At 38.7% G+C, this 27,754-nt stretch overlaps 3 protein-coding genes across 3 annotated transcripts in view; 2 read left to right on the forward strand and 1 right to left on the reverse strand.

Moving 5' to 3' along the window:
• crybg1 (crystallin beta-gamma domain containing 1) overlaps window positions 1-9,870 on the forward strand; it is a 41,119-nt gene extending 31,249 nt beyond the window's left edge. The window contains exons 8-23 of the mRNA XM_007574848.2: window positions 187-364; window positions 973-1,112; window positions 2,370-2,496; window positions 2,575-2,610; window positions 4,014-4,156; window positions 4,257-4,383; window positions 4,483-4,628; window positions 6,575-6,701; window positions 6,790-6,819; window positions 6,925-7,037; window positions 7,360-7,492; window positions 7,579-7,718; window positions 8,111-8,234; window positions 8,411-8,569; window positions 8,791-8,953; window positions 9,224-9,870. Coding sequence (XP_007574910.1) covers window positions 187-364; window positions 973-1,112; window positions 2,370-2,496; window positions 2,575-2,610; window positions 4,014-4,156; window positions 4,257-4,383; window positions 4,483-4,628; window positions 6,575-6,701; window positions 6,790-6,819; window positions 6,925-7,037; window positions 7,360-7,492; window positions 7,579-7,718; window positions 8,111-8,234; window positions 8,411-8,569; window positions 8,791-8,953; window positions 9,224-9,312 — 1,975 coding nt within the window. The 3' untranslated portion in view covers window positions 9,313-9,870. The remainder of the gene's footprint in view (window positions 1-186; window positions 365-972; window positions 1,113-2,369; window positions 2,497-2,574; window positions 2,611-4,013; window positions 4,157-4,256; window positions 4,384-4,482; window positions 4,629-6,574; window positions 6,702-6,789; window positions 6,820-6,924; window positions 7,038-7,359; window positions 7,493-7,578; window positions 7,719-8,110; window positions 8,235-8,410; window positions 8,570-8,790; window positions 8,954-9,223) is intronic.
• A 216-nt stretch (window positions 9,871-10,086) lies between these two features.
• rtn4ip1 (reticulon 4 interacting protein 1) lies at window positions 10,087-18,970 on the reverse strand. The gene is made up of 9 exons (XM_007574860.2): window positions 18,500-18,970; window positions 17,443-17,594; window positions 15,933-16,001; window positions 15,547-15,671; window positions 14,788-14,836; window positions 14,156-14,292; window positions 13,886-14,069; window positions 10,554-10,646; window positions 10,087-10,470 (listed from the first exon to the last, which is right to left on the reverse strand). The coding sequence occupies exons 1-9, from the start codon at window positions 18,780-18,782 to the stop codon at window positions 10,351-10,353; spliced, it is 1,212 nt and encodes a 403-aa protein (XP_007574922.1). The 5' UTR covers window positions 18,783-18,970; the 3' UTR covers window positions 10,087-10,350.
• Window positions 18,971-19,065: 95 nt separating this feature from the next.
• qrsl1 (glutaminyl-tRNA amidotransferase subunit QRSL1) lies at window positions 19,066-23,912 on the forward strand. The gene is made up of 11 exons (XM_007574882.2): window positions 19,066-19,184; window positions 19,917-20,076; window positions 20,159-20,257; window positions 20,331-20,427; window positions 20,517-20,678; window positions 20,756-20,931; window positions 21,309-21,421; window positions 21,853-22,045; window positions 22,141-22,258; window positions 22,360-22,565; window positions 23,456-23,912. The coding sequence occupies exons 1-11, from the start codon at window positions 19,161-19,163 to the stop codon at window positions 23,671-23,673; spliced, it is 1,566 nt and encodes a 521-aa protein (XP_007574944.1). The 5' UTR covers window positions 19,066-19,160; the 3' UTR covers window positions 23,674-23,912.
• The last annotated feature ends 3,842 nt before the right edge of the window (window positions 23,913-27,754 follow it).

Raw genomic sequence — 27,754 nt, forward strand, 5'->3', positions numbered from 1 at the left:
ATTGATTGAGTCCATAGAAATGTATTCAGCAGTAGCCCAGTTCTATCTCTGTGTTTATGGTAATTTATCATAACTTATTGAATGATCAACTGAAGTCAGCAGGGTAGGCTGCCACTGATTCAGATTTTTTTGTGAATGTCTTTCTCTCACTTATGATGTAGTGTCATCTTCTTACTCTGTTTTCAGCTGGCTTCTCTATGAAAAGCCTGGCTTCCAGGGTCGTATCCTTGCCCTGGAAGAGGGTCCCATGGACCAGCTAGTGAACATGTGGGCAGAGGAGGGAACTCCAGAGACGCTAAATGAATTGGGTCAACCTGTTCCAACAGCACCGATGGTTGTAGGTTCCCTTCGGCTGGCAGTCAGAGTGAGTCACGATTAATTTTACCTCATCCCTTCAGTCCAACTCACTACTTCTGTATTAACACTGTCCCTATATCTATATTGGCGAAAAGTTTGGAATGAAAAGTCAATCTTGATAATTAAACCATAATCAAAAACCCTACAACTCACTAAATGTGTGGGAACGTATACTTTTGTCAATAGCTTAGAAATATTCAGTCATCTACCTTTAAAACAAAAAAAAAAAATCTTTGTCATGTTTTGTATGTTGTGACTGTGCAGAACTCTATAGTCACAACTGTTAGCACTTCTATGTGGTAAACGGTATTAAAACTCATATTTTATTGCAGCAGAAAAATCTCCCAATGAAAATTTGGGAAAAATTTACAATTTAATTGGAGCACTGGTACATTAATTCAGATTCATTTGTTTAAATATTTAACTAAATGAATGGTGGGACTGTTGTAATTCTTTAATAATTTCAGTAGATTCAATTCAATTGATAATTTGATATGATCGATTTGTTAGGGTGTTTCCTGTGATCTATAGTTGCATAGAATTGAAGTTATTGTAAAAAAAAAACAAGTTATTGTATTTTAAAAACCTTCTTTCTTTCTTTCTTTCTTTCTGTAGGATTACAGCATTCCCAAGATTGACCTGTACTCAGAGGTGAACGGGTTAGGGAGGATGTCATCTTATTGTGACGACACGCCAGATCTCAGTTCATATGGGATCCCACAGACCACAGGCTCCATTAAGATTCACTCTGGAATGTAAGTTTTGACGACACAGACAAACTCACTATGCTGGGAAATTGTTCACGGGTGTAAATACAGTGCCTTGCATACATTTTTTTAAAATCAAATTTTAAACCACAGACTTTAATGTATTTAATTTGGCAAATAAAAAGTTGAAAATTGTGGCATGGCTATTTATTCAGCCCCCTTCTCTCCGATACTCATAAATAAAATTCTGTGCATAACCACCTGATTAGTAAATTATTCTATGTGTATTACAATCTCAGTTAAACCATAACAGCTCTGTGACGGCCTCAAAGGTTTGTAAGTGAACATTTGAGGACAACAGATATGACTGAAGGAACTCAAGGAACTTTTCAGACAGGTCAGAAATAAAGTTCTGGACTAACACTGAAAACCTCCCAAACAGAATCTTGCTAATGCAATGCTTTTTTTTCTGCAGGGATAAGGGGGCTGGGAGGAGCTAAATAAAGGGGAAAACCAAAAGAAAGGGTGGTGGTTCACCTCTTAGCAGGATAGTGAGCCTTAACACATAACCAGAGCAGAAATGGAATTGATTAGAGCAAAACATATTCATGTGTTAGAATGATTCAAAATCCAGTCATAAATCCAACAAAGAATATTTGACAAGATGTGAAAAAACATTCTCCATTCAATCTGACTAAGCTTCAGCAAATAAAATAGAATATGCAAAAATTTCAAAAAAATGTCTCTCAATGTGCAAATATTGTAGAGACTTATCTCAAATGATTTGTAGTTGCAGTGAAAGGTGGTTCTGCAAATCTTTGGCTCAAAGGGGCTGTATATAAATGCATGTCACTCTTTCCAAATTGTTACTTATAAACTTTTGAAAACCGTGCATCATTTTCTAACTATGAACCACTTTTGTGTTGACTTGTCAAATGAAATCCCAATAAGAAGACTTTGACGTTTGTGGTGGAAATGGGACATAATTTGAACAAGTCCATAGGAGTGTGAATTCTTGTACGGGTATGAATGCAACACTCTATGTTGAATAATCTTTCTTGAGAATTGGAAAAAAAAAAAAGTTTCTGTGAACATCATCTGTGTTGTGTCTGTGAAGGAATGCGAGCAACAGGCCACAGCTTGTGGTTGTCATAGTTGAACTGCTGTGGATTATTGATGGTTGACGCTGAATCGTGGTTTAGACAGTGAAGGTGTTCCTGTTATAACTGTCATTAGGCTTTGCTTGGGAGCTTTAAATCAAAATTATATACATTTGTCTGATATAATCTCTGCCTTTATGTGTAGCTGGTTGGTGTACTCTGATCCAGGATTTGATGGACTGCTTGAAGTGCTAGTGGAGGGAGAGTATCCCCACCCGCAGAGTTGGGGTTTCCCTGAGCCTTTCATTGGCTCTCTCAGACCGCTCCGAATGGTAAAGTGTGTTACATATTTGTAATTCTGTAAAAATGTATTAGCTGTGTTTGGTTAAGATTATATGTCTCAATTTCAGGGACCAATAAGGGTGGAGCACCCAGCTGATGTTAAGGTTTGTCCCAGTTTCTATTGCATCTTATTTATTCGACCTGTTCTTGTTTTACCACAAACATGCTGATGTGTTGAGTCTTTGTTAGCTTTTTTTCTGTAAATACGTGAGAAAACTCACTTTTAGAGGCAAAGATTGCTGCTGATAAGCAGAATAACTGAAAATCAGCCTCTGCATATTTGCCTGATGCTTAGCGGTGCTGATGGCCTGGCTCAGATTCAGAGGCTTACAAAACTCTGTGATTTATTAAAGCATGCATAACAGCCTAACAACAACCTAACAATAGAGCATGTGATAAAAAACAGGGATTTTCCTGTAAAATAATGATTCCAAACGTGTAAAATCAATTGAGAACTTTGAAGTTATAGAAACAAATTGAAAACAAGAACTTTTTTGGTCTCATTAGGCAAAAGGTTTTTCAATAAGCTTAACCATAGATCTGCAATAAATGGACATTAATTGTGCTTAGGATGACTTATAAGTGTATTAGTAATGTTCACAAAACTACTGCTATGGTTATTATTTGGGCAGACCATTAAATCAGGGATTAATTTTATTATTAGTCTTGAAATGGCTGCATGATTATAAAGTAGGTCTTTGCCTAAACTTCCCATATCAGTCAGGAGATTATTAAAAGTTATGAAGGAACCAAATCAGAAAACATACGGCTCGATGTGAGCTCAAATTTTTACTTTTACAAACATTTGTTGGACGTACAAAATCTCTGAAGCTCGATGCAAGATAACTTCAGCCAAAACTGCCATGTAAGGGTCACACAGTATCCATAGATTAGCAAATGCAACACACACTTACAAGTCAAATGACTATTTGGGAGGCATGTCATGAGAAGAAACCAGACATGTTATGTCCCAGTATGCTAAATTAGAATTTCACAGATTAGATTAATAATGACCTTTCCATTAACGTTTTGTAGCATATAGGTAGAGCGACCACGCCATATACAGAGCCGTTAGGTTTGTTTTTTGACCCTAGGGCCTTTACTGCATGTCTTCCCCTTTTCTCTTTGTGCCCATTTCCTGTCTAATCTACTGTCAATAAAGCCTACCAGTACCAGACAAACCTTAATAAACACTCCATGTCTGTTGTTAAGTTGTTGTTAAGATTTGGGAGGTTGTGGACCTGTTTCCCTTCCAAAGGCACAAATGCACTAGGCACCCTGTTCGAATGCATGGCATCATGGACTTTTTAAAATACCAGGTCATTTTATATTCAGTTTTACCAGAAAACTGGCAATGGTTTGTCATTTGACTTTTTCATTTGATTTCGCAGCAACATTGGGTACAAAACATATGGCCAAATTACACATGTTTAACAAAGATGAGGAACGATCAGAAAACACCAACTTCCACTAAGCTTTAGCTCCCTATTCTCATTTTCTACTCTAGGCTCTTGTGTTTGAAAAGCCAAACTTTGATGGGCAGTGTTTGGAGCTGGATGGTGATGTCTACAACTTGCTGGAGCAACAAAAAACAGATGGGAAGAACACAACTCTTTGTTCAGTTGGCTCTATAAAGATCCTCGGGGGTCTGTAAGTACTGTATTGGAGAGAGCAGCCAATCATTTTATACTTAAAGTTACCAAATAATTTTCAAATAGTGTCTCTAAGATACTCTTGTTTTGTCTTGAAGCTGGGTTGGCTATCAGGAGGCAGACTTTGAAGGCCAGCAGTACATCCTGGAGGAGGGCCAGTATCCTCACTGCAGTGAGTGGGGAGGATCTGAGGACGGCCTACAGTCACTGCGGCCTGTACTTGCAGTAAGCATCTTTTGAAGAATTTCAAGTTTGATACGGGTGAATTTTTACTTTTGACGTGAACGCACTTGCTATTTCATTCTACGTGATGCTGTCCCCCAGGATTTCCAGTCCCCACACCTGAAACTGTTCAGTGATCCTAATTTTCATGAGCGGGGGGGCCACATGGACTTGATGGGTCCCATCATCAGCATGGAAGAAGTTGGCCGCAGCACTAAAACCCAGTCAGTCACCGTCACAGGAGGAGTGTAAGTTAACCGGTTTCTGTTAAACACAGTAAAGTTCAGCTCACCACCGCAGTGAGGAAACGGTATCCGTTGTGTACTTTGAAAGATTTTGGCGTCCTTCTCGTCTTACAGCCAAGACTAAGACTTATACTGCGCAAAACATACACACTGAGTCGCTCAAAAATACTAATACCAATTTTTAAAAAATGGATTGTTTTAACTAATATGACAGGACATACAAAATATTTTTAAAAAGACTCTTAATGTTCCTTGAAGGCAGATATTTCTACTGGTGACTCAAGAAATTCTGAAGACTTGATTGTACTTCTGTTACATTCTTTAAACTTGTGAAATGATGGAAATGTTTGAGTATCAGAAGAGTGAAAATATATTTCTTAATAGCTATTTTGCATATAGCTTAGTGAATCAATAACTATAGATTGATAACATAACTTTTAGGTCATTTTAGGTTACCTTTTCCATTTCTCGAATGCCTCCATCTAAACATAAAGCACCGAATGCAGCTGCTTGGAACAACTTTACGCACTTTTCTCTGACTGCCATCCCTTCTATGGTCATTTTTGTCTTTTTTAATTAATTGATTAACTGATTGGCAAGTTGTTTGTTTTATAATTGGTTTATCCTTACTATCCAGTAGTGTTTTGATGCATTTGATCTACAGTAACTACAGTAACTAAGTAAATAACTCGTCAATTTTTCAAAATAGATTGGCAGAAGGTAAAGCACTATTTCTCTATCCTCAGCAGTGATAGATTTCCAGTGAATGTTTTATATTGTTGTTGTTTTTTTTAAACTTTGCAATATTTTAACAAACTATAGGCCAGATTGCTGTCACCAATTTAAAGCATAGTGTTTTTTGCAAAATCTAATTAAAAACAAAGTGCGCACCACTGACATATTAATAGCTATTTTGCACTACATCATATATCAACTGTTCAGACAACAAGGTGATGATGTCAAACTAGTTGTGTCTAACTCAAAGTAAAATCACCCCAATTGAAGTTTGTACAAAAAGTGACTTTTTTTTTTTTTTTACTTTTAACTTGAAGGAGCTGTTCCCAAAGCATTTTAACTATCTCATAGCTTTTCTCACATAGTACAGCGGGTTACGTATAATGCTCTAAATCATTCAAAGTTGCTTATTTCCAACCAGAATGTTGATTTTATTTCGAAACAACCGTTCCCATTAACGCTACGCATCTTGCAGGCCACGTCCCCGTCTGTTTTGCTTCAGCTTTTCTTTTCAAAGCCTGGCTTCCTCTCTAAAGCCCTTCCCAGCTTTAGAGAGGAAGCATTTATATAGTTCCTAGTCTTTCAATTAACACCAACATGAGTCACCTTTCAAGAAGAGATCATTAGTTCTATTGTCAGGACTTAAAAGACTAAAATCAAGTCTTAGGCTTTTAAGAGCTGTGTGCTGTTTCTGTGCTATCTCAGACTTCGGTTGAATGTGGTTCAACTTTGTCTGATTTTATATGACATTTTTCTGTTTGCTTTAAATCCGTCTCACCTGCAGTTTTACAACCTCTCAGTCATGAAGAGCTATTTATTTTATGATGCAGTAAAGGCAGAGATTCATTTGGAGAACCGATCCCTGCAGCTCACATTCCCCCAAAACTGCATCACTACTTAAAATTGCTGTTTGTTGTCTGCAAAATCAACATTTTAATCTAATGTTTAAGACTTATAAACACAAGAAGTTAGCCATCCGTTGTGTGTTTGTTCTCTCTGTACAGTTGTAACATCGTTATCAATCCTCTTTGACTCTAAAGTTCCCCAATTGCACAGATCATGAATAAATTTAACACTCTTTTTATCTTGTAGTCATTGCCCTTCAACCATTAACCTTCAGCCCTAAGCTTTACTTTATTGCAAAAATAAAGAGAGATCTGCTTTTGAATAAGTTATTGTGTAACTGAGTGTGTCTTGTTTGGGGAAAACCGCAGCTGGGTGGCGTTTGAACAACCTGCCTTCAGTGGAGAGCTCTATGTCCTGGAGAAAGGCATGTACTCAAACCCAGAGGACTGGGGAGCACAGAACTTCAACATTTCATCCATACAGCCCATCTTCCATGTGAGGAGCTGTAACATGTGTAACATATTTTTCTTGTTCACTATTTTAAACAAAAACCTCTAACAGAGCCCTTGGTTTTGTTCTGCAGGACATGCTGATGGGAACAACGCGGTTTAAGGTATCATCTCGTCTTTCACAGATTTTTATTAAAAAGGCATCATGACGAGTATCGATGTGCTTTTTTTTCTCCCTGAGTTGCTAAACCTGTTTGAATGTTTTACAGATCCAGTTGTACTCTGAACCAGAGTTTCAGGGAAGGCTGCTGGCTCTGGACGACAGTACAGATGCTCTGGATGCTGATTTCACACCCAAGTCATGTAAAGTCCAGGCTGGCAGGTAAATATGCCAGACAGAAGAGATTAACGTCATTTATTTATTTATTTTTTTTTATAATTCCAAAGTGTAACATGTTCTCTACTGTACTCAGGAACAGTAGTTAGTGTTTTTCCAGTAACAATAGTTTTCTATATAGTAGGCTCATCTGCACACATCCATCTCTAAGAATATCCCTCTTGTTCTTTGGCTTGCTTCTAGAAAACCATCAACTTAAGTTCACATTTCTCGTTGATATCTCTCCCGTGGCATTTCCTTCGATATGTTATATGTAGCAAAACTAAAAGTCAATGTTAAAACTAAAAGAATAAATATTTTGTTTCAGCTGGGTGGCGTATGAGGAAGCTAAGTTCAAAGGGAACATGTATGTCCTGGAGCAAGGAGAGTACCCCAACACAGAGGCCATGGGCCTCCTATCGTCAGACTCCTTCATTCGATCAGTGCAGACAACTGGACATGTGTGTATTGTCTTTAAAACTGAAGGGAAATGTCTAGTAAATGTTTCATTAAGCATCAGTTGTGAAGTAAACTCTTTAATCTTCAGGAGTTCTCCCTGCCCTCCATCATCTTGTTCAGCAAAGCGGGCTGCAGAGGTCGCAGGGTCGCTTTGACGAGTGGAGCAGTAAACCTGCTGCAGACTGGCATGGATTCACGCATACGCTCCCTGCTGGTGGAGGGAGGAATGTACGTAGAATCTGATTTTAAGTTGGGTGTTGGTGTAAATACTAATTGATCTTATACATTTGTTTGCCAGGTCCAGATAAGCATGGCAATTAAAGATCCGTCATTCCCTTTTTCCTGTACATTTTTCCCCCTCCCTTCGAATAGTCTCTTTTTATTCCTTATGTCCATCTTTTGCACTTCTCTCCTTTTAGTTTTTGATTTTTTCCTGGTTCTATATTTTAATCCAGTCCGCTAAAGAAATATCTGCTAGAAAGTTATCATGAGCTATATTGATATATTTTATAATGTTTGAAAATTAACATAAAGGACTAACAACTCGGAAAGCTGAGTCTGGAAAAGTCTTAAGATAAATATATTGACTAGCCTCATGCATCTAATGGCGTTGTCTGCAGGTGGGTGCTGTATGAAGGAAACAACTACAGAGGCCGACAGCTGTTTATCCGTCCGGGTGAAGTGGGCGACTTCTGCAAGCTCAGCAACTGGCAGCGAATAGGGTCCCTCCGTCCACTGATGCAGGTGTGGAAGAAGTGATACGCACCAATAAGATACCGGCTTTTGCTGACTTCGATAACGAACAGAACAGTCACAAGTCATGTTTTTGAGATGGAAGTTGTTGGGGGAGGGGATAAGTTTGAATAATCACTGTGTTCAGATAAATGCGTCCCAGTTATTGTCATGTTTTCTTCCAACAGAAACCGATGTACTTCCGTCTGCGGAACAGGGAGACGGGATGTCTGATGACTCTGACTGGAACGCTGGACGACATCAAACTGATGAGGATCCAAGCTGTGGAGGAGACGGGAGGAGAAGACCAGCTCTGGCTCTACCGAGATGGACAAATATCCTGCAAGGTACACATCTTCATCATCGTCCTCCAGAACAACTGAAATATTGTTGAATCCTTTCGTCTACTCATATCAGTGGAAGAGTCTAGTAAATTCAGTAAAAAAAATAAACAAAGGCGTGTTTTAGTAATCCCACAAATTTAACTATGCCTAATTTTGTGCTGTTTTTAGGCAACACCGCTCTGTATTTTTGCATTTTATGCCAAATCCGTCCTCTCTGTCCCCAGCTGATGGAGGAATGCTTCCTGGAGACGGCAGGCAGCGTGGTAATGTCAGGTACACGACTCTGCATCTCTTCAGAGCGAGGCAAAGACAACCAGCTGTGGAGCATCACCCAGGACGGACTGGTCCGCTGCCACCTTAACCCAAATCTCATCGTGGAAGTCAAAGGTCAGGCACTTCCATCTCTAAAGTGTTTGATCAAAAAGTTCATAGAATACCCTTTATCTCTCAATAAATAGTTGTGCTGTGTGTGTTTAAAACAAAACAAGCTCACCAGAGACCTTTATGTGCTCTTGTGGCGATTTAGAGCATGTCTTAATCCAACAGCGCCATCTCCTGGTCTAAAAAAAGCAGTGCAGCAGTGACTAACTACAGCGTCAACCCCTCAGCGTTTCAGATTGTGGTTGCAGTTTAACACATCTCGCTGTTTGTCTGCAGGAGGTCATCAGTACGACAAGAACCAGATCATCCTGAACGACTTGGATGAAAAGAAGTGGATCCAGAGGTGGATTTTAGAGATTCTGTGATCTGATGAGGACCAATTAGCCGACTGCTTTAATGCACATCTGTCGAGGATATTTTCACCTGTTCATTCTTCTCGAGAAGGAAAACTATGAGCTGGTTTTTGCTGTTTAGAACGTACGATTTACATAGGAAGACACCTTTAAGTTTTTGTCAAGCATTTAGTACCACATTTTCTCTTCATGTAGCAAAAACTCTGCCTTGTTCTGATGCTGCATACTTTATCACCTGTGGTACTTTTCATTGCATGGGTCATAAATCTCTAATTTTACTGCAGATATGAATGTATATATCTTATTTCAGGATGTTGCAGGAGGCATCAATGGTTTCTTTGCATAGATCAAAATGATCGTGTATAAAGTTTTTATATCTTTTTAGGACTTTTTGACACAAACTGTGCCTTGTTCATTACACTGTACATAATTCGCCTCGATTGTACAAACTGATTTACAATTTTAAACAAAAATGCAATTATAATATTGCCCCCTAGTGGTTGTAAATATGTGAGAAAATGTTTGTCGTTACAGGTTGTTACAATAAAATAAAAATTATTTTTCACTGTTTTCTTGGACTTGCTGTTAACTTCACATGAAAAATTTCAATTTTAGGAGATTTTTATTTTTTTAAATCTATTTTACAACCTTGTCTAATTTCAAAACTCTAATTTTTAAAGTGTTTAAAATGGTGTGATAAAAATACTAAATGTTTAAAATGTCACATTGTGTTATAAAGCACCAACCTAGCTATGATTTAATGTTATTTTTTTCATCACAATTTACTAAATAAAACCTTTGTTTTATTTAAAGTCAAAATAATTTTACATTTGTTAATGCGGCAGAAAGTTACAGCATGACATTTTATTTAAGTGACAATGGCAAAAAATGTATAATAGTATACAGTAGCCCTTGCTTAAGGTTTTGTGTCTTCTGATATGAAAAAAGTAGCACAAGCTGCAGCATTTCGCTTATTTTCAAGTAGTTTGTGTCATAATTGTTCAAACACATACACACATACACATTCCTGTTGAGAGTCCATGTTACACATCAAGATCCCCCTTTGCTGATTTCCACCACAGTCTTTCCTCGGGCGTGGCCCTTCTCTACCTTCTCCAAGGCCTTAGGGACCTGGGAGAAGCTGAACGTCTCCTCCACCACGGCACGGATCTGACAGGAGAGCGGAAAACACGCATGCTCGTCACGTGTTCTTCCGTTTATAACGTCGGCGTGAACAAAGCGTGGCCTCATACCTGTCCTGCGTCCACCATTTCTCCTATCTCATCCAGGGCTGGACCGCTCGGTGCAAAGAAACCCCAGCGGTAGTGAACTCCTTTGACTAAATGCTGCAGGAAAACAGAATCGAGTGTTTGTGTTGAAATCCTTATAATGAATCATTAGATGGTCAAGAGCTTCCATTTTAATAAAACATCTTAACATGTTTTTAAAAATATATTTATAATTGTATGTATGAAAGGTTTGATGGGCTCAGTTCCTGCTAAAGCTTAGAATATGTACATTTTGATCATGACTTATGTTTCCCTATATGGACAGTTGCAAAATGTAAACAAGTAAGACATTTTGAAGACAACGCCACATCTTCCTTCAATTTCAATATTACACATGATGTCATCTGATAGACAAAAAGGTAAAAAAAAAAAAACAATGGTGTCGAGAGATTTAAAATGAAAAATCCATATATGTATTGTGTACAAGAAAGTACACAATAAACAGTACATAGAATAGATATGGTGCTCACGACAAATGGGGCTGCACCCTATCAGTGCTTCCCCTGAGAGAACACCACGCCCATTCTATGAACCACAAAGTGTCACCAGGACAAATGACAAAAAGCTGTTTATGAAACTGCTAAGTGAGTTTCAAATGACACACTTGCTACTTTGCATTGGAAAAGCAAAACTTTCTAAAAATACCAATATGTCATGGCAGAACTCTTTACGTAAATGCAGCCATATCACTCTAGATTCAACATGAGAAGAATCAAATGTTTCTGTGGGGCCGTCCCAGGCACCCTGCAACACACGTCGTTATCACGACACAAAGGTTAGCGAGGAAACGATCCAAAAACAAAGCTCCCTTCCAGCGGAAGTCGTTCAGATGCGTCTTGGGAGTTTCTATTCCGCTCATTTTCTACAGTTTAAGTCATAAATCTAAAAATCTTAAAAAAAAAAATAAAAAAAAAAGAGTAGCAGCATTTCATCAATCTTGTACCTGCTTATACAAAAGGTTTTAGTCTTGTGTGTAGTTTCCTGTTGAGAACTCCCACGCAAAAAAAAAAAAAGCACTTTTCAAATACTGCACAACTTCCTGGTACTAGCTTGTCTTACGCTCAGCTCTGGTCGTCCTTCCTTGTTACCTTATAAAGAAGAATATACTGCAAATCATTTTAATGTCATTAAACAGTATTCTGTCGGTCCGGAAATGTTTTGTAATAAAACCCAGTATACAATGCCATTACAACTGTTCAGTGACAAAGATAAAATGCAAAACTTCACTTGATTACAGAAACATCTTAATGTTATTGTTCCCCGTGGATAACTGAGCCTCAGAAATCTGCCCTGTGTAACTTAGTTCAAAGCAAGGCATTTGGTTTAGTGCTTTTTTGTGCAAGTGAAGTTAGATTATAATAAATTCAGAAACTAGTAGAGGCCATATAGAATTATTATTTTTTACATATGTTGTGATAACTCTGAAATTAAAGACAGTGTATTTTTTTTCTCCTGTGCCATAAATTTTCCCTAAAAAACATCTACTTTCACAAAGAAAAGAAATATTTACTGCTCTTGAGATAGCAGATAAAGAAGTCATTTTACACCTACTTTACACCTACACATGTGAGACTCGTACCTGACGAGCTTTAAGCTGTGGATTGGGTGGTGCAGCGAGGGAGAAGAGAAGCAATGGTGAAACACACATATGCAAAACTGCATGGTTTGATGTTCACCGCAGAGAGCAAACTGACAGGAAGTCACTGTCTGTATGTGTGTGCTCCCCACAACAACCGACTGCTTGTTGTGGGGAGCACAAAACGTAGTGCTGTTTTGGGAAATGGTTTAGGACTAACAAATGAACAGAGTTTTAGGTTAGGTTTAGGTGAGGCATGTACTTGATTCTGGCTAAGGACTAGGCCAGAGGTTCCCAAACTGTGGGGAGCGCCCCCTGGGGGTGGAGGGGGGGCGCCGTGTCATTGCAGGGGGGGCGCGGGAAGCCGCCTGGATGAAAAACAAAACAAACATGAACACTGTATGCGCTGGGTTTTTACCTTAGAATGGCCAACTCTCTGTTATTCCTATGTCAATTTGATACAGTAGAGGCTTCCACACTTCCCATATTTGTGTCCTCTGTCACTTTTATCAGCAGTTAAAACTGTTTAATCCGTTGTTAACATGTTGTAACCTGTTTTTCCGAGCCGCCTTTAAACGCAACATGAGCGCTACGACGCTCGCGCTGGGTTTACACCTGGGAAGGAGACCTGCTGCTGCTGTGCGGAGCTACAGGTGTGTTAGGATCATGGCAGCAAACCAGCAAAACGCAAATAACTTTTCACAGTTTTTCCCTCCAAACTAACCGACCGAGTTGAGTAAAGCTGTTGGATGCAGGTAATGTTAGCTAAAAGATGACTAGCTAATATCAATACAGAACCTTAAGCTTAACAAGTACCTTGTAGGCTACCGATGTTTGGTGTCTATTTTCAGCTATGTACATTCATTTTGCCCCCAAAAAAGTCGGTGCCCCCCTCCACCTCCCCCTCAACCAGACAGCCATTTGTAATCCATGGGGGCGGGGGGGTGCAGAAAATGTTTGGAAACCACTGGACTAGGCTATAAAAAAAGAATAAAAAATGAATAGTAGCCAATGCAAAGTCCTTATGTTAACAGACATTTGGACATATGGATTTGTCCAAAACTGGACAGATAAAATGAAAGATGCTTCCTCTTCAGTGTGAAAGGAAATTACCAAAATACTTCCTACAGTTTTTTTATACACCATCTGTAAACTGCAATTAATTGCACAATAAATTAAAAATAAACACGATCTGATGATTAAGATTTTTTGAAGGGCAATTTTGTTTATAAACATCATGATCCATCTCGGTTTCGGTTGTATGCAATTTTTATTTTAGCTTCATTTTTACTGTTTTTGGTTGTTGTGTTTTATTTTGGTTATTTAAAATATCTTACAGTCCTGGTGTTGATCCCAAAATTATATATATATTTTTTTTTTGTTTGTTTTGTTTTTTAAGAGGGTGAACTGGACTAATTATGCTTCTATCGATATATTACTTGAAAATGGTCTCTAAGCAACAGTCACTTATCGCAATAATTACTAGGACAATTTATCATCAAGCAATATTTGTTATTGTGACAGGCCTACAAGTTTATTCTTCAAAATAATCCTAACCGACTTCTCTGTCTCAGTCATGGCTGTTTTTCTGCCAAACGTAGCACATCACTAATCTACTGTAGATATATAACTGTAACATTTTTTATATTTTTATTTATTTATTTTCCTGATAGGAGGAAGTACAGTAGAGACTGTTTACATGTCACTGTGTCAGAAATACCTTGATAGTTTTGGTGGCGACTGTGGCAGCAGTCTGCAGCATGCCGTCAGCTATACCCAGCCGGTCTGTGTTCAGAAGAAAAGGTGTAACAAGAGTGACGTATTTGGCTCCAGCCCACGGTTTAAGCAGGCCCAGGGCCCATCGCTCAGTGTCGCCCCCTATGTTATCGAGGATCAGGTCAAATCTAAGAGTGCAAGAAACGAAAGCCGAGACAATGACTAAATGGCTTCAGATAATCAGAAAATCGAAGGTAGGTTAAAAGTGACTTACTTCTCAAGCGCACTTAGTGGCTCTTCAACAGGTCCAGCTGTGTAGTCGACCACATGATCCGCCCCGAGTCCTTTTACGAACCGCTCGGCATTGTGGGAGCAGGTAACTGTCACGTGAGCTCCCCACGCCTTCAGCATCTGGACAGAAGCTCAAGCCTCAAATGGGATCGAATTTATAGGGTCTTTCCAGTCATTCCCGTCACTCAAAGTGCTTTTACACTGCATTCATATTCATTTGCCTTCATCCAGATTAGAAAGCATCGTGGGATTAAATGCTTTGTCCAAGGACACATCATAGGTGGAGCTTCCTCCACAACTGTATCCACTTAATCACAGTCAACCTACATCATCCATTCATCCATTATCCATCCACCAACTATGAAATAAACACTTTTCAAAACCAGTCAACAAACAAAACAAATAAGAAGAAAAATGATTATGCCTGTTTCAAAATATTCACCATTTCCTGATGAAAAAAAATAATAAAAAATCCTAAACACTGGGAGTTTAAATTCAGATGCCGATCTGCACATTAGATTATCATCCACAAAAAAAATTGAAATATTTTGACATAAGAATTAAATGAAAATGAATAAATAAACACTTAGCCGTCATCAACGTTTAAATACACACCTGAATTGCAAATGTTCCAACTCCCCCAGATCCTCCAAGGATCAAAATCCTGCAAAAAGGAAAAAGAGTGGACAAAAAATACACATGAAAATGTTGACTAACCAATATCTGATAGGATTTGTAGCCCTTCTGAAGCTTCATTATTAGCAATGACAGTTTTAAATAAGACAAAGGGCTGATTTTGAATAGAGAAGGCTTACAGGGGTGGCATTGTGTATTTTCAACCTTAAAATCTGGTTTTAGGTTTGAGTGACATAGCTTAACATAGGAACATAGCGCCATTTCATACCACAACCTAGTCTATTAAAAAATGCTGCATATATCCCTGAATGGCTGCCACAAGATATTCATGGAAAAATGCATGAAAGAATCAAAACAATACTCAAGGTATGTTTTTAGGGATTGAATAAGAGTACAACATAAAATAAAGCTAAAGAAAAATACATAATACCCACCCTACCAAGTGAATTTAGTGTTTAATCACTGTTTTAGTAACTGTTGTCGTTTTCTCTGGTCCCCACAATACTTATTGTCATTATTTTGTGTCTCTTTTCATCAATCATCACAGATGATTGTCTGTTGACTGAACCAGATGCATCTGTCTAAGTTAATGAAATCAGCCACACAAGAGAGGTCTGAGCCCACTTTAACTCTGCTACAGATCAAATTTACCCTGACACCATACGGCAGCCTGACCCACCATCCCAGTTTGCCTAATGTGCGACAGCCAGGCGTTTGTGTGTGTCCATGTTTCCTCACCGTTTATTGGCACAGTTGTCTTTACTGAGTCCACCCGTGTTCACCAGTGCAGACCAAGCAGTGGTCGCCACATAGGGGATGGCTGCTGCCTGTGTGTGACTTATCGACTTTGGTTTATGGGATATCTGAACAGAAGACATAAGAACACTAATTTCAGTGCAGCTTCCTAGGTTAAACTGTCTTTAAAAAGAGACAGCTGTGCTCCACCCATATTTCTGATAAGTTAACATGCTTGAATGATGGCTCATTTATGCTTCCATGAAAAAAAAAAAAAAAAAAAAAAAAGCAGGGAACTGATTACTCACAAAATTAGACAATATGTCAGAATATCTTAACACTAAGGTAATACATTTATGTCAAGAATACCTCAGGAATTAGATTCATACCTCATTCGCACTAAGAACCACAAACTCAGCTAAACTGCCCTGTTTCCACGGTGGGATTGCTGCCCATACCTGAAAGAGAAACCCACCAACAACAGAAAATAACAAGGAAATGCAGTAATGCACATAAGTCTCTGGTCACTGAAAACATCTTTATAATTGGCTTTCAGAAAGTTACTTTTTCTTGTAACCTGTCAAATGAGTCACTAAACTAGTGACTAATTAGTCTAGACTTCACCTGAAATTTTCTTTTCTTCTTTGAGTCCAAATAAGCAAGGAACTGGTAACGAATTTTAAATATCCAGGATTTTTCACTGATGTCAGTCTGGTTTAAAAACTTAAGCTTGTATGATAGTTTTATTATAGAAAATCTCCTGCTTTCCTTCTGTTGTTAAATCAAAATAGTTGTCAAGTTGATTTACAATGAATACATACGCCACATGACTTTATCTGCTTACTAGCTTTGCTTGTTGCATAGAGTATATCAGGGGCACTGAAAATGCATTATTAACTGTGGTTACTGGCACTAAAAGTAAACTGGTCATCTTTACCAGCTCATCTACTCAGTACTTATTTACATGCAAAACTATTGCAACTTACAACATTTTGAGAGCAGTGCTGTTAGGTTTTGGCACCTGACACTACAAGTAACAAGAGTGATACTCCACCTTTTTTGTTTTGAAAGATTGATTTGCATGAGATTGTTTATTCTTATTTTCTTTTAATGCAAGTGGTTTACGGGATTCTGCTTGCTCAAAAAAATATAATGCATTATTGACCTTTATTTATTATTTTTATTACTGCATGTTGTGCAAAAGCTTCCTTTGAGATAACCAATGAAGCAGAAGAATGGTTTCAATTCGTGGTGACGTACTTCAGGTAGGAGGCTCATTCTTGCAAAGCATGATGGTGTGATACGATTAAGTGTTACTTCTTTGTCACTCAACTGTATCTCCGTCTGTTCTCACTAACATCACATGTACCAAAAACTCACTACGTAATCAGAAACACAAGTTTCCTGTACAACAAGACATTTTTTTCTTCCCAGTTTATAAGTGAAATAATCTGGCAGTGGAGCTAGTAATTTAGTAATATTAAGGAATTATTGATTATAGTCAGAGTTAAAAACAAACTCCTACTTCTTCCAAGCTAGTTTTGTCTTATTTCAAGTGTACCGAGATATTTCCACTAGAAACTAGACCAAAAACACTTGGTAGGATTTTGTGTTTTTGTAGTGAAGGAATTCTCATGGAGAGCTAAGCTATCAGTGACCATTCAAGAAAAAAAAAAGAAACAAAGAAAAGAATATCACTCCCTTTTAAGCTGTACAAGCAAAAAAAAAAAAAAAACAGTCAAGATATTGGGACAAATGTTACATTTCTGCTATTTTCCATGCTGGACAATAACCTACACATACATGAGATAAAGCTGCTCATGTTATTGTAACTACACATTCAGAACTCTCATAAAAAGTTTTGTTTCTGTCCATAACACAACGGCTTGTTTTTCTTACCTCATCTCTCTCTCTGAAGTACTTCACATCGAGGCCACATTCCATAATGACACCAGAAACGTCTCTTCCCAGAATGAGAGGAAACTCGCTGCCTGTCTGTTTGATATTCAGAGGATCTCTTTTCATAGCCATTGTAGCAGAGCCATAGCCACCTGAATCGGAAAACGCCGTTTTATCACTTCAGAGGAAAAAACTCTTAATCACTACAGTGGAGACATGCAGACAATACCAAAACAATCTGGAACAGGAGTACAGTCGTTCAAAACCAGATGTTTTTCCCCCCTCATATTTTTTCTATTACCACTGCAAAAATAAAGCCATGCGCTCAAATATAAGGTATGTATATTTTTCAGGCCAGGGGTGGATTTAAAATACCCCTGAATTCAGGCACAAAAATGAACATAAGTCATCCCACAAAAAGAACACAGCAACAAGTCAATTTCCTCTGCAAGGCACGTAGGCCCTACAAACCACAAAGTATTTAAAAAACTGTACATCAGAGTAATTCTTCTTTTGCATGACTCTGCCGTCACAATAAACAATTTAAAAACAGATCTCTTAAAAAAGTAACAATCAAAAAACAAGGTATAAAAGAACGAATGTAAACATTTCAACCAATCAATCTTATTATTCTCTCAGTTTAGCCCACAGGCATGCCACTTTTCAAAAACACAAATTGTCATTAGAAGCTGTGGCTAAACTTGAGGGGTTCTTGATTGCTCATCTAGGGTTGCCACCCGTCCCGTGATTGGCTGTTAAATGTTCCGTATTCTACAAATGTAAATGTGTAACAATAAGGACGCCATCTCGAGTACTTTATATAGTATGCTGCCCCAGTCATTGTTTGACTCACGGTGTTGGTGTTGCGATGTTGTTATTGACTGGTCCCTTATTTTAATTTCTGAACGGTGGCAACCCTATGCTTAACTGAAAAGACAAATACAACCACAGGAAACACATGATACACAGTTCTGAATATGTCCTTCTCTCTAAAACGGAACACAAGTTAAAGAAGTCCTCCAAGTAATCATTTTCATCGGTCTCGATTTAAACTGACCTCTCATGCTGACGTCAATCGGGTTCAGTCCAGCCGCAAACACCTTTACAATCACCTCATTGGGGTAGTTGATGATGGGGAAGCTGGCGTTATTTGTGAAACGCAGTACATCATTATTTCCATATTGATCAATAACCCAAGCAGGCATGATGGTCATGGCTTTGCTGGAGGTCCGGATCAGTCTGCTCTGGTTTCTTAGCCAGCCATGGACTCTGTGCTCACACACGGATTTACTGAGGTGTCGAAACAACCTTCTGTGCATCAAATATCTAACACAACTCATGTTTACAGTGTCGATATAAACAAAATGTTCGTCTGTTAAACTGACAGCTTAAGCAGTTAATATGTGCAGCGGTAAACTACTCTACGTTCTTACCTAATATACGGTGTGTCATTATAAAACCTGCATATTTGCAGAAAACTTAGCAATTAAAATCTTTGAACCATTTCAAAACCACGTCCTATTATTCGGTAATTTTCTTCCTGCTGCCTGACACGGCGAGTGACTCCACCAATCAGAATGCTGTTTCTTCAGCAGCCAGCCAATCACAGACAGCGCTGTTAGACGTTGATCGCAGACGCAGACATGGCGGCGTACAGGTAGAACACACTGTGCTAATGTTGATGTTAATTTGAGGGTGATCGGGGAAAATCAGCAGATATGCTCGGACTGACATTGAAAGAGGTTAGTTGCTCATTTACCGATTCATCTTTTTATATTGAAATAGGCATTTATTCAATGTTACGTTAGTAAGAAAGAGAGATGAGAGATAAAGAGAGATGTCTGGCTGTAATACACAGCACAAAAACAGTGAGCTTCATGGGATGGGTTTCGTGGACATGGCCAAAGAAAGAATTTGTTAAACTGGATTAAATACTGATTCTCATTGAGTCACAGATCTCCAAGTCCTGATTAGTAAATTCCCTGAACGATGAGTTTTGCGTACAAAATCTTACCAATACATTTGGGAAGATTAAATAAAATATGTTCAATTCGTGAAATAAAATGGAATAATGCATTACCTAACTTTTTTAAATTTAAAAATAGGCAAATTAATTATCTAAAACAAAAAAAAAAAAAAAAAAAATAACTCAAAGACATAATCTTAATTTATTTGATTTAAGCTAACTTGCAAAATAGCAGTGAGAAGTTTTGCTCCCTTAGTTTCAATATTGTTACTATTTGGGATTTTTAAGACAAGAAATGTTTCCAAATTTTGTCTTTTCTTTGAGAAAACTTTTTCAAATATTGGGAAATTATAAAACATACCTAGTGTAGGAATTATTCATATATATCATGTTTCTGTTACATATACAAGAAAATCCAAGACATGTAAACAAAACACCACACTATAGAAATTAAATGTTTACTTGTGTAACTCCGTGCTTTAAGCTGTGTTTATGTCTTTTTTTCCAGGTGTCTTTGGCATTCAGGGAGGGGAGAATCTCCCCAACGGAGCTCTGTAGGAAGTGTTTGAATCGCATCAAAAAAACTCAGCGCCTGAATGCTTACATCACCGTGACAGAGGACTTTGCTCTGAAACAGGCTCGACAGTCGGAAGCAAGGCTGCTTCAAGGTGTGTGGATTACGTGAGTTTTTATCTCATTTTGATTTCGGTGGAGTCACAGGTGTTGACGCATTAATGTATTTTCTTCTAGGCATCCCCAAAGGGCCCCTGGATGGGATCCCCTTTGCAGTCAAGGACAATTTCTGCACTGCCAATATCAGGACAACATGTGCCTCCAAGATGCTGAAAGGTTAGAGCATAAAATGTTTCTTATATATAGTCAGAATCAGTGCAGGTATGTAAAAATATTACTCTTTTTATAGACTACACTCCGCCCTACAATGCTACAGTTGTACAAAAGCTTCTTGACCAAGGGGCTGTGCTGATGGGGAAGACTAACATGGACGAGTTTGCGATGGGGTAAATCTAAATCTAAATGCAGAAAATATTTTAGAAATGTGTGGTTTTATTTTTAAGCTAAATTAGTGTCGATGTGTTTGTCCTCCCAGGGCAGGCAGTACCGACGGGGCGTTCGGTCCGGTCAGAAACCCGTGGAGCTACGCAGCTTCATACAGAACACAGGCGGGAGCAGCTTCTGACTCCGACTGGGTCATCACTGGAGGAAGTTCTGGGGGAAGTGCCGCGGCTGTCGCCTCATGCACAAGCTACCTGTGAGGACGCGCAGTGATACTAGCAGTGAAGAAAAAAATGGAAAAATATTCCCTGATGTTTGCAAATGTTTTGGCAGGGCTTTGGGTTCAGACACAGGCGGCTCAACCCGTAATCCCGGAGCGCTGTGTGGAGTTGTCGCCCTGAAGCCCACTTACGGCCTGGTGTCAAGGCATGGGCTCATTCCCTTAGTTAATTCCATGGATGTTCCTGGAATTATTACACGCAGCGTCGGTGACGCAGCTATCGCCCTAGGTAGGGGACACGTGTCTCTTTCTTCTTTTTAGGATGATGACATATTCTGAAAATAAAATAATGTTGTATCCACTTTTGTACAACTGTAATTCAAAACAGGTGTGATCTTATTAAATCTGAGAAGAAGTTGTAGCAGATAATAACCTCCAATGTTTTTTGCACAGGTTCAGGAATATTTTTACCCAGGCTTCTCTGACGTGACAAAAACACCAAAGCAAAGTTGGTGTTCGCGTAGCTATAAATCCATATAAGGTTGTGAAATTGATAGTACATTAAAAAGAAACAAAAGAAAAAAACTGTAGTGAAATGTTATGATTTTAACAGCAGGAACAAGATGGAGCAGGTGTAACCTGGAACTGTGTTTACATGTCAAACAGGTGTCCTCCAAGGCGCTGATGTTAGAGACTCGACCACAGTTCCTGCCCCGTCAGCACTAACAGAGCTTCCTGAAGACTTTGATGTCAGGAACATCTGTGTTGGCATCCCCAAGGTGAGTTAATATACTCAATTAAAGACTTTTATCTACATCGGCTGCACTGCCTTTGATGCCTTTACACACCTATTACCAACACAGACCTAATGCTGAGTGGGTCTGTTTCTTCTCTTTAACACCTGGATCATGGGAAAGACAAACTCAGAGAGACAAATATTTGGTGCATTATGCTTAAACCCCAAGCTCAAATATTCTATTAGAAGAAAGTCCCTTTTAGAGAAGTTTGAGGAAGAGCCACTACAACTGACTATAGTCATTCTTCCATTCCATCCATTCATTCATTCATCAAGCTTTACATATTTGCATGTTCAATTTTAGTGCCTAAAATGTAGCTATAAACAAACGAGGTGTAAAAAAAAAATAAATAAATAAAATGTTTAGGAACCCTGAGCTTGTAACTTTGTTTGGTGTCTGCCATCATCTGTTAGGAGTACCATGCCCCCGGCCTGTCTGAGGAGACCCTGGCTCAGTGGAGTCGTGTTGCAGACTTGTTTGAGAAAGCCGGAGCCCGGGTGGAGCAGGTTTCCCTCCCACACACTCAGTACTCCATCGTCTGCTACCACGTCCTTTGCCACGCTGAGGTGGCGTCAAACATGGCCCGATTTGATGGACTGGAATACGGTACAAACGTCATCGTGTGGAGTTAAATCGGATGCGGGCAGATCACGTGACGGTGGTAAAGGTTTGGGGATTGTGGTGTTTTTCTCCTCTACCAGGACACCGGAGTGAGATGAAGAGCTCCACGGAGGTGATGTATGCTTCAACCCGACACGAGGGCTTCAACGATGTAGTCAGAGGGAGGATTCTTTCCGGGAACTACTTCCTGCTTAAACAGTAAGGCTGCAAATTGTCTCCATAGGCAGACTCGGGCGCCTCCAGTGTCTGGCATCAGTACTTTACTCACAATGTGACCATGGACGTGTCACACCTTTCAGGAACTACCAGCACTACTTTGTGAAGGCCCAAAAAGTCCGTCGGCTCATTGCCGACGACTTCCGGCACGTTTTTGGCTCAGGGGTCGATGTGCTGCTGACTCCCACGACTCTGACTGATGCGGCCTGTTACCATGACTTCACACAGGAAGATAACCGCACTCGCAGCGCACAGGAAGATGTTTTCACCCAACCTGCAAACATGGCTGGTATGGAGACATACCTTCTCTTTAGTCTAGAGAAGTGGCAGCATATATAGGTTGTGTGGGAGGATTTAAAACCTTATAGACTTTATACACACGCACACACACACACACACACACGTGTGGGTTTTTTTTCAGCATTGGGGAGATTTTATGTGATAAACCGTATTACAGTTGCGCTTAATTATGAAGTGGAAGAAAAAGAAATGCATAGTTATACATTTAATTTTGAAAATCTGAAAATGCGACATGCATTGGTGTTCCGCCACCTTTTCTCAAATGCTCTGATTATCATCCAAAACTAGAAGTGGCATGGGATAACATCAAACCTACGCAAGTATAGCCATCCCACATCTCCTGTTTGCAGAGCAAACATGTGGAAGAAGCTGCTCCTCTTCCACATGTTCCATATTTCCAATGAGAGAGATGAAACTATTTAGCCAATGTGCAATACAATATCTATGGCAGAAAATAACCACTGCACATCATTGACACCCCATAACCACAGTGGCAGCATCATGCTAATTGGATACTTTTCTTGAGCAGGGCCATGAAAAAATAATCTGAGTTGAAGAGAATTTCAGCTGATGGGAACATCTGCAATTGCAGAAAAAGGTGGTTCCACACAGTATTGACTCAGGCGGCTGAATACAAATGCTTGACAAACTGCTAGCCTTTCGTTTTGTAAGAAAATTTGGTAAGTTTGCTTCTCTTTTCTTCCACTTTACAACAACGTTTTGCTTTGTGGTTGAATTCTGAGAAAATGTGGAGAAATTTAAGGGATGCGAATACTTTTGCAATGAACAGTGGACACCCACACTTGTAGCTGGAAATGTAATGTCGTTGCAAAATCATAAATGGGAAATGACCCCGTTGTTATTAATGTTTTAACACAGGCCTCCCTGCCGTCTCTGTGCCGACCGGGTTATCACAGCGGGGTCTGCCCATTGGCTTGCAGCTCATCGGCCCCGCCCTGGAAGACAAGAAGCTGCTTTGTGTCGCTCAGTGGGTGGAGCAGAGTGTGGGCTTCCCATCCATCAGTGACTGCGAAAACACACAGGAGAGCAGGAAGGATCCGGGAGCGACCAGGAGAGAGCAGACTTCAGCCGTCTGAGGAGCGCTTTCGATGCTATCAAAACTTAAACAACTCCTGATATCCTCATAGGAAGCTCTATACGGAGTTATTGGATCACAAATTGCAGATGCTTTATAGTGATAAAGTATAACTACAGAATGGTGAAACCTGTTTAACTGGGATGTTGCATCACATCCTGTTAAATAGACATAATGTAAAAGCCGGCCTTTCTCATTAAACTTGTATGTATTACGGAGCCAAAGCTCTTCCACACTGTCCATACTGTCCCATCTTTGTCGTTGACTATGAAATTCATTTTGAGAAACTCAACTTTTCTCTTTTTTATGTATGGTCTGTTTGTTTTTGGACTCAAAAAGTCACCCTTCACTTATATCGTATGTAGAGAACATAGATTTTAATCCTAAATACTTCTTTTTTAGGCACAATTTAGTTGGGTATCACGTGTCTGATTATTAAAACACAGCAGTGTGAACTAATCTTGTTTTGATAAGGCATTCAGTCATTTTACAAAAAATAGTAAAATGTAGCAGAACATTTATAGCTCATTTACTAATATTTAGCCACATGACAAGCTTTAGAATCAAAACGGAAATGAAAAAAAAAACTTCCTCTTTTTTCCTCTTCTATGTAGAACATTATTTTACATCGAAGGGAAATACATTAACATCTTGGTTATAGATTTCTGGTTTATTCTTTCAGGAAGTCCTATCAGTAAATACAAAGATCAAACCGCGCCACCGGCTTCCTTAAAACTGGAGGTATGTTCATCATGGAAATAACTTGTCATGCATCTGATGACTTCTATGAGGTAAAAGCAAATAAGGATGCTAATTTTAGGAAACAACACATCCAGTGTTGCACTTGTCACTGTTAGCAGCATCAATGCTTTTGGGTTTTTACCATATAAAGCTCAAAGCAGAGGTTTGTGACCTTCCTGTCTTCATAGGTACGGTCTCAACCGCATTTGTCTTTACGAACATCTTTCTCGTACATCTGAGAGCATCTCGTCCTCGTTATTTTTTTGAGTTATAAACAATGTAGGATACAAGACATTATTTCTCCCAAAGACAACCGTTTATTTTTGTAGGAAATGAAAAGCAAGTATACTGAAGCGATTTTCTTCACGATTATATCGTTCAAGCCGGTTCTGAAGTCTCCTGTTGGTGTTGTGCAACACTTTAAGTGTGACAAATTCAAACTATGTTCTCTTAGTTCTGCAGAAATAAGAGAACAAACAAAAAAAGAGTAAAAACAAAACAAAACAAACATTTAATAATTTCAGCTTAACGTGTTCTCTGTGTTATGCATCTGCAACAGTTTGAAACAAAAAATGAAAAGGCTTTTGTTTCTAGGCAACTTAATAGAGCGCCTTTTTAAATGGCAGCCCACATAAGGGTTAAGTTGCAGCTATTGTGGGGATGAAAAGTGGTGAGCGGTCTATACCATAACTGTGTCATCTTCTAAGGTTCTGATAAGAAAGTTTTGTTTTTTTACTGGCAAACAAACAGCACGTAGTGTATTTTATAGATACCAAAAGTGCAAGTCTGTTGGGCGTATGTTGTTGTGTGGACTATTAGTTTGAAGACCCCAAGGCTTACATGAGTTCAGCACAATGATATGTTTGGAGACAGAAGTGACTATATTTATGATCCCAAAAATAAAGGGGAGCTTCTTGAAAGCTGATTGGACAGAAGTATAGTCCTCTAATGGCTTCTGTTGTAACTCATTTGTTGAACTAATTATTTTCCTAATTTTAGTTGGCAATGTCTTGCAATAATGTGCAAACCTCTTGAGCTTTTTTTTTTTTTAAGGCACAAACTTTTCATGAGATAATTGCTGTGATGTGGAACCAAAACATTTTCCAAGGAAACATTTTAAAAGTATGAAGCCCATACTCACAAATGCCCATGACAAAGAGCATTTGTGAAAAGCAATTTTCAATTCTTGCCCCAGATGCTTAGTTTGATTTAGATCTGGACATCTAGACCACTCCATTGCATCTCTGACTGTATGCAGTGTGTATATGGCGTGTATTCTGTTGTCCTGCCTCAGTTTTAAGTCTTTTGCACCAATGAGTTAAAGCATGACACCGCCACCACCATGTTTCATCATAAGGACGGTGTGTTTAAGGGCATGCTTAATAATAGTTTCCCTCCACACACAACATTTTATTTTTGATAAAAATCCAAACTATAAGTCTTCTTTTCACAAGAACACTTAATATTGTCTCCAAAATGTACAATTATACACTGCTTTGTGTTTCTTCGACACTTAACTTCCACAGAAAAGCCTGTGGTTGCGGCATGACATGATGCAAAAAAAGACATGCAAAATGTTCTCTGTGCATGTTGTCTGGGTTTCCTGTTGGTTTCCACCCGACATCCAAAAAATAGAAGCTTCCATAACTGCAGATTATAAGCTGACATTAGTCGTACATGTGCATGGTCGCTAGTGATCAAATTTAACTGTATACACAGTATAGCCTTGGAATCCATAACACTGAAGAGAAAAACATGTTTATTTATGTTACTTATATACTTCCTGTTTTCCACTTCGTCCATAAACAAGATTGTTGTCATGACTTGACCATGGCATATGTAAATGATGGCTAAAGCTTTAGATAAGCTGATCACTGGCGCTTTGTGCTAGCGAAGAGAATTTTACATAATTTTCATGGCACTTCCTAAGAAAAAAAATCCCGTGTTCATTTCCATGTGACTTTTACTCTCTCCTCTTTTGGCGTATCTGTGCGAAAGCCGGCTTGACATGTAAATATGTAGTCTTTTTTTAAAATCTTTTTTTAGTCTCGGTTCTGTCTAAATACGAATACAGCAGTACTGTATTTTCAGCAATTGAGTTCTAGACGGTAACTCAACCCAGCCTTATTGAACGTATCTAATCAATGCAAACATTGGGTCAATTTTGTAAAGAAAAGTGAAATACTCAGAATACTGCCAGCTTTAGTGCTACTTACTTGTCATCCTGGTCACCAGGAGTATGAAATAGATTTTTTTGTTGTTGTTTTACGTTGAATTAGAGTGTGATGTCATTCCCTGAATCAAGTTTAATCTACAGAGAAAAAACATCACAAGTCACCAAAACCACCTGGTCCTGTGTTGCTATTGTCTACTTCATTATGAGCAAATATTTATTTAATATCCTTAAATACAGAAGAGAGAAGCGGCAAATAACTGCATGAACTTCCTCCTACTTAAATCTAAAGAATCTTTCAACTACTGACCTGCAGAGTTGTATATTCACACTGCAATTAAGTGGTACAAATATTTCTCGTTTAGCACCACAAAAGACAATCGAGGGACCACCATCTGTACTTATACCGCAGTTTGAGAAACGTGTTGGAGCACAGGAGATCCCATTGGAAATATGTTTTTTTTTTGTCGTTTTTTTTACAGTCATTTACCATTTGATTAGACTGAGGTTAAGCTATTTTGTAGAGAAAAATGGGAAAAACTTTCCATCTGCAGATGTGGAAAACGGATAGAGATGGCTGAAGATGGTTCTACAAAGTACTGCCTCAGCAGTAGTATGAATGCCACACTTTTCAGAATAAGTCATGTATCATTTTCCTTTCACGTCACAATGATGGACCACTTATTGCTGGTCTTTCTCAAAAATCCCTGAAGAGTAAATCAACGTTCGTGTCTGTAAGGCAACATCACGTTCATCAAAGATAACCCAATTCTGTTTCTGCATGCTAACAGAGATCCTGTTAGTATGTCCTTGTTGGTTTGGGACCTGTGTGAACAATACTTTGTGCTTAAAAAGTTACAGTAATTAATACCTTGGCTGATTAATATCTATGAATTTGCCACTGAAGGAGAGATTACGTATATTTTTCACATACATACTTTGTTCCTTTATTTCTTTTTGAACATTAAGGGATAAATTATATTTAAAAGAGAGTTCATATTCCTCATTGAAAAACAAGCGTCGGTGTGCATTGTTTCCTTGTTCATGAATGAGTAAATAGAAATCTGCAAGGGAAGATTAACTCTAGTGCTTTTTGTACATTGCAAGTCAAATATTTGTTGGTATTCAAACTGCAGGCAAAAAAGTCAAAGGCTGTTATTTTGGCAAG

This window comes from Poecilia formosa, unplaced genomic scaffold (assembly GCF_000485575.1).
Source record: "Poecilia formosa unplaced genomic scaffold, Poecilia_formosa-5.1.2 Scaffold8, whole genome shotgun sequence".
Classification (NCBI taxonomy): Eukaryota; Metazoa; Chordata; class Actinopteri; order Cyprinodontiformes; family Poeciliidae; genus Poecilia; species Poecilia formosa.

Coding starts and splice junctions, on each gene's coding strand:
- qrsl1 (XM_007574882.2), top strand. CDS start 19,161: ATGCTCGGACTGACATTGAAAGAG. Junction 19,185..19,916: donor TCGGACTGACATTGAAAGAG/GTTAGTTGCTCA, acceptor CTTTTTTTCCAG/GTGTCTTTGGCATTCAGGGA. Junction 20,077..20,158: donor GGAAGCAAGGCTGCTTCAAG/GTGTGTGGATTA, acceptor ATTTTCTTCTAG/GCATCCCCAAAGGGCCCCTG.
- rtn4ip1 (XM_007574860.2), bottom strand. CDS start 18,782: ATGAGTTGTGTTAGATATTTGATGCACAGAAGGTTGTTTCGACACCTC. Junction 14,293..14,787: donor TTGGAACATTTGCAATTCAG/GTGTGTATTTAA, acceptor GCTTCTGTCCAG/ATGCTGAAGGCGTGGGGAGC. Junction 10,647..13,885: donor TCGCCACCAAAACTATCAAG/GTATTTCTGACA, acceptor GTTTTCCTGCAG/CATTTAGTCAAAGGAGTTCA.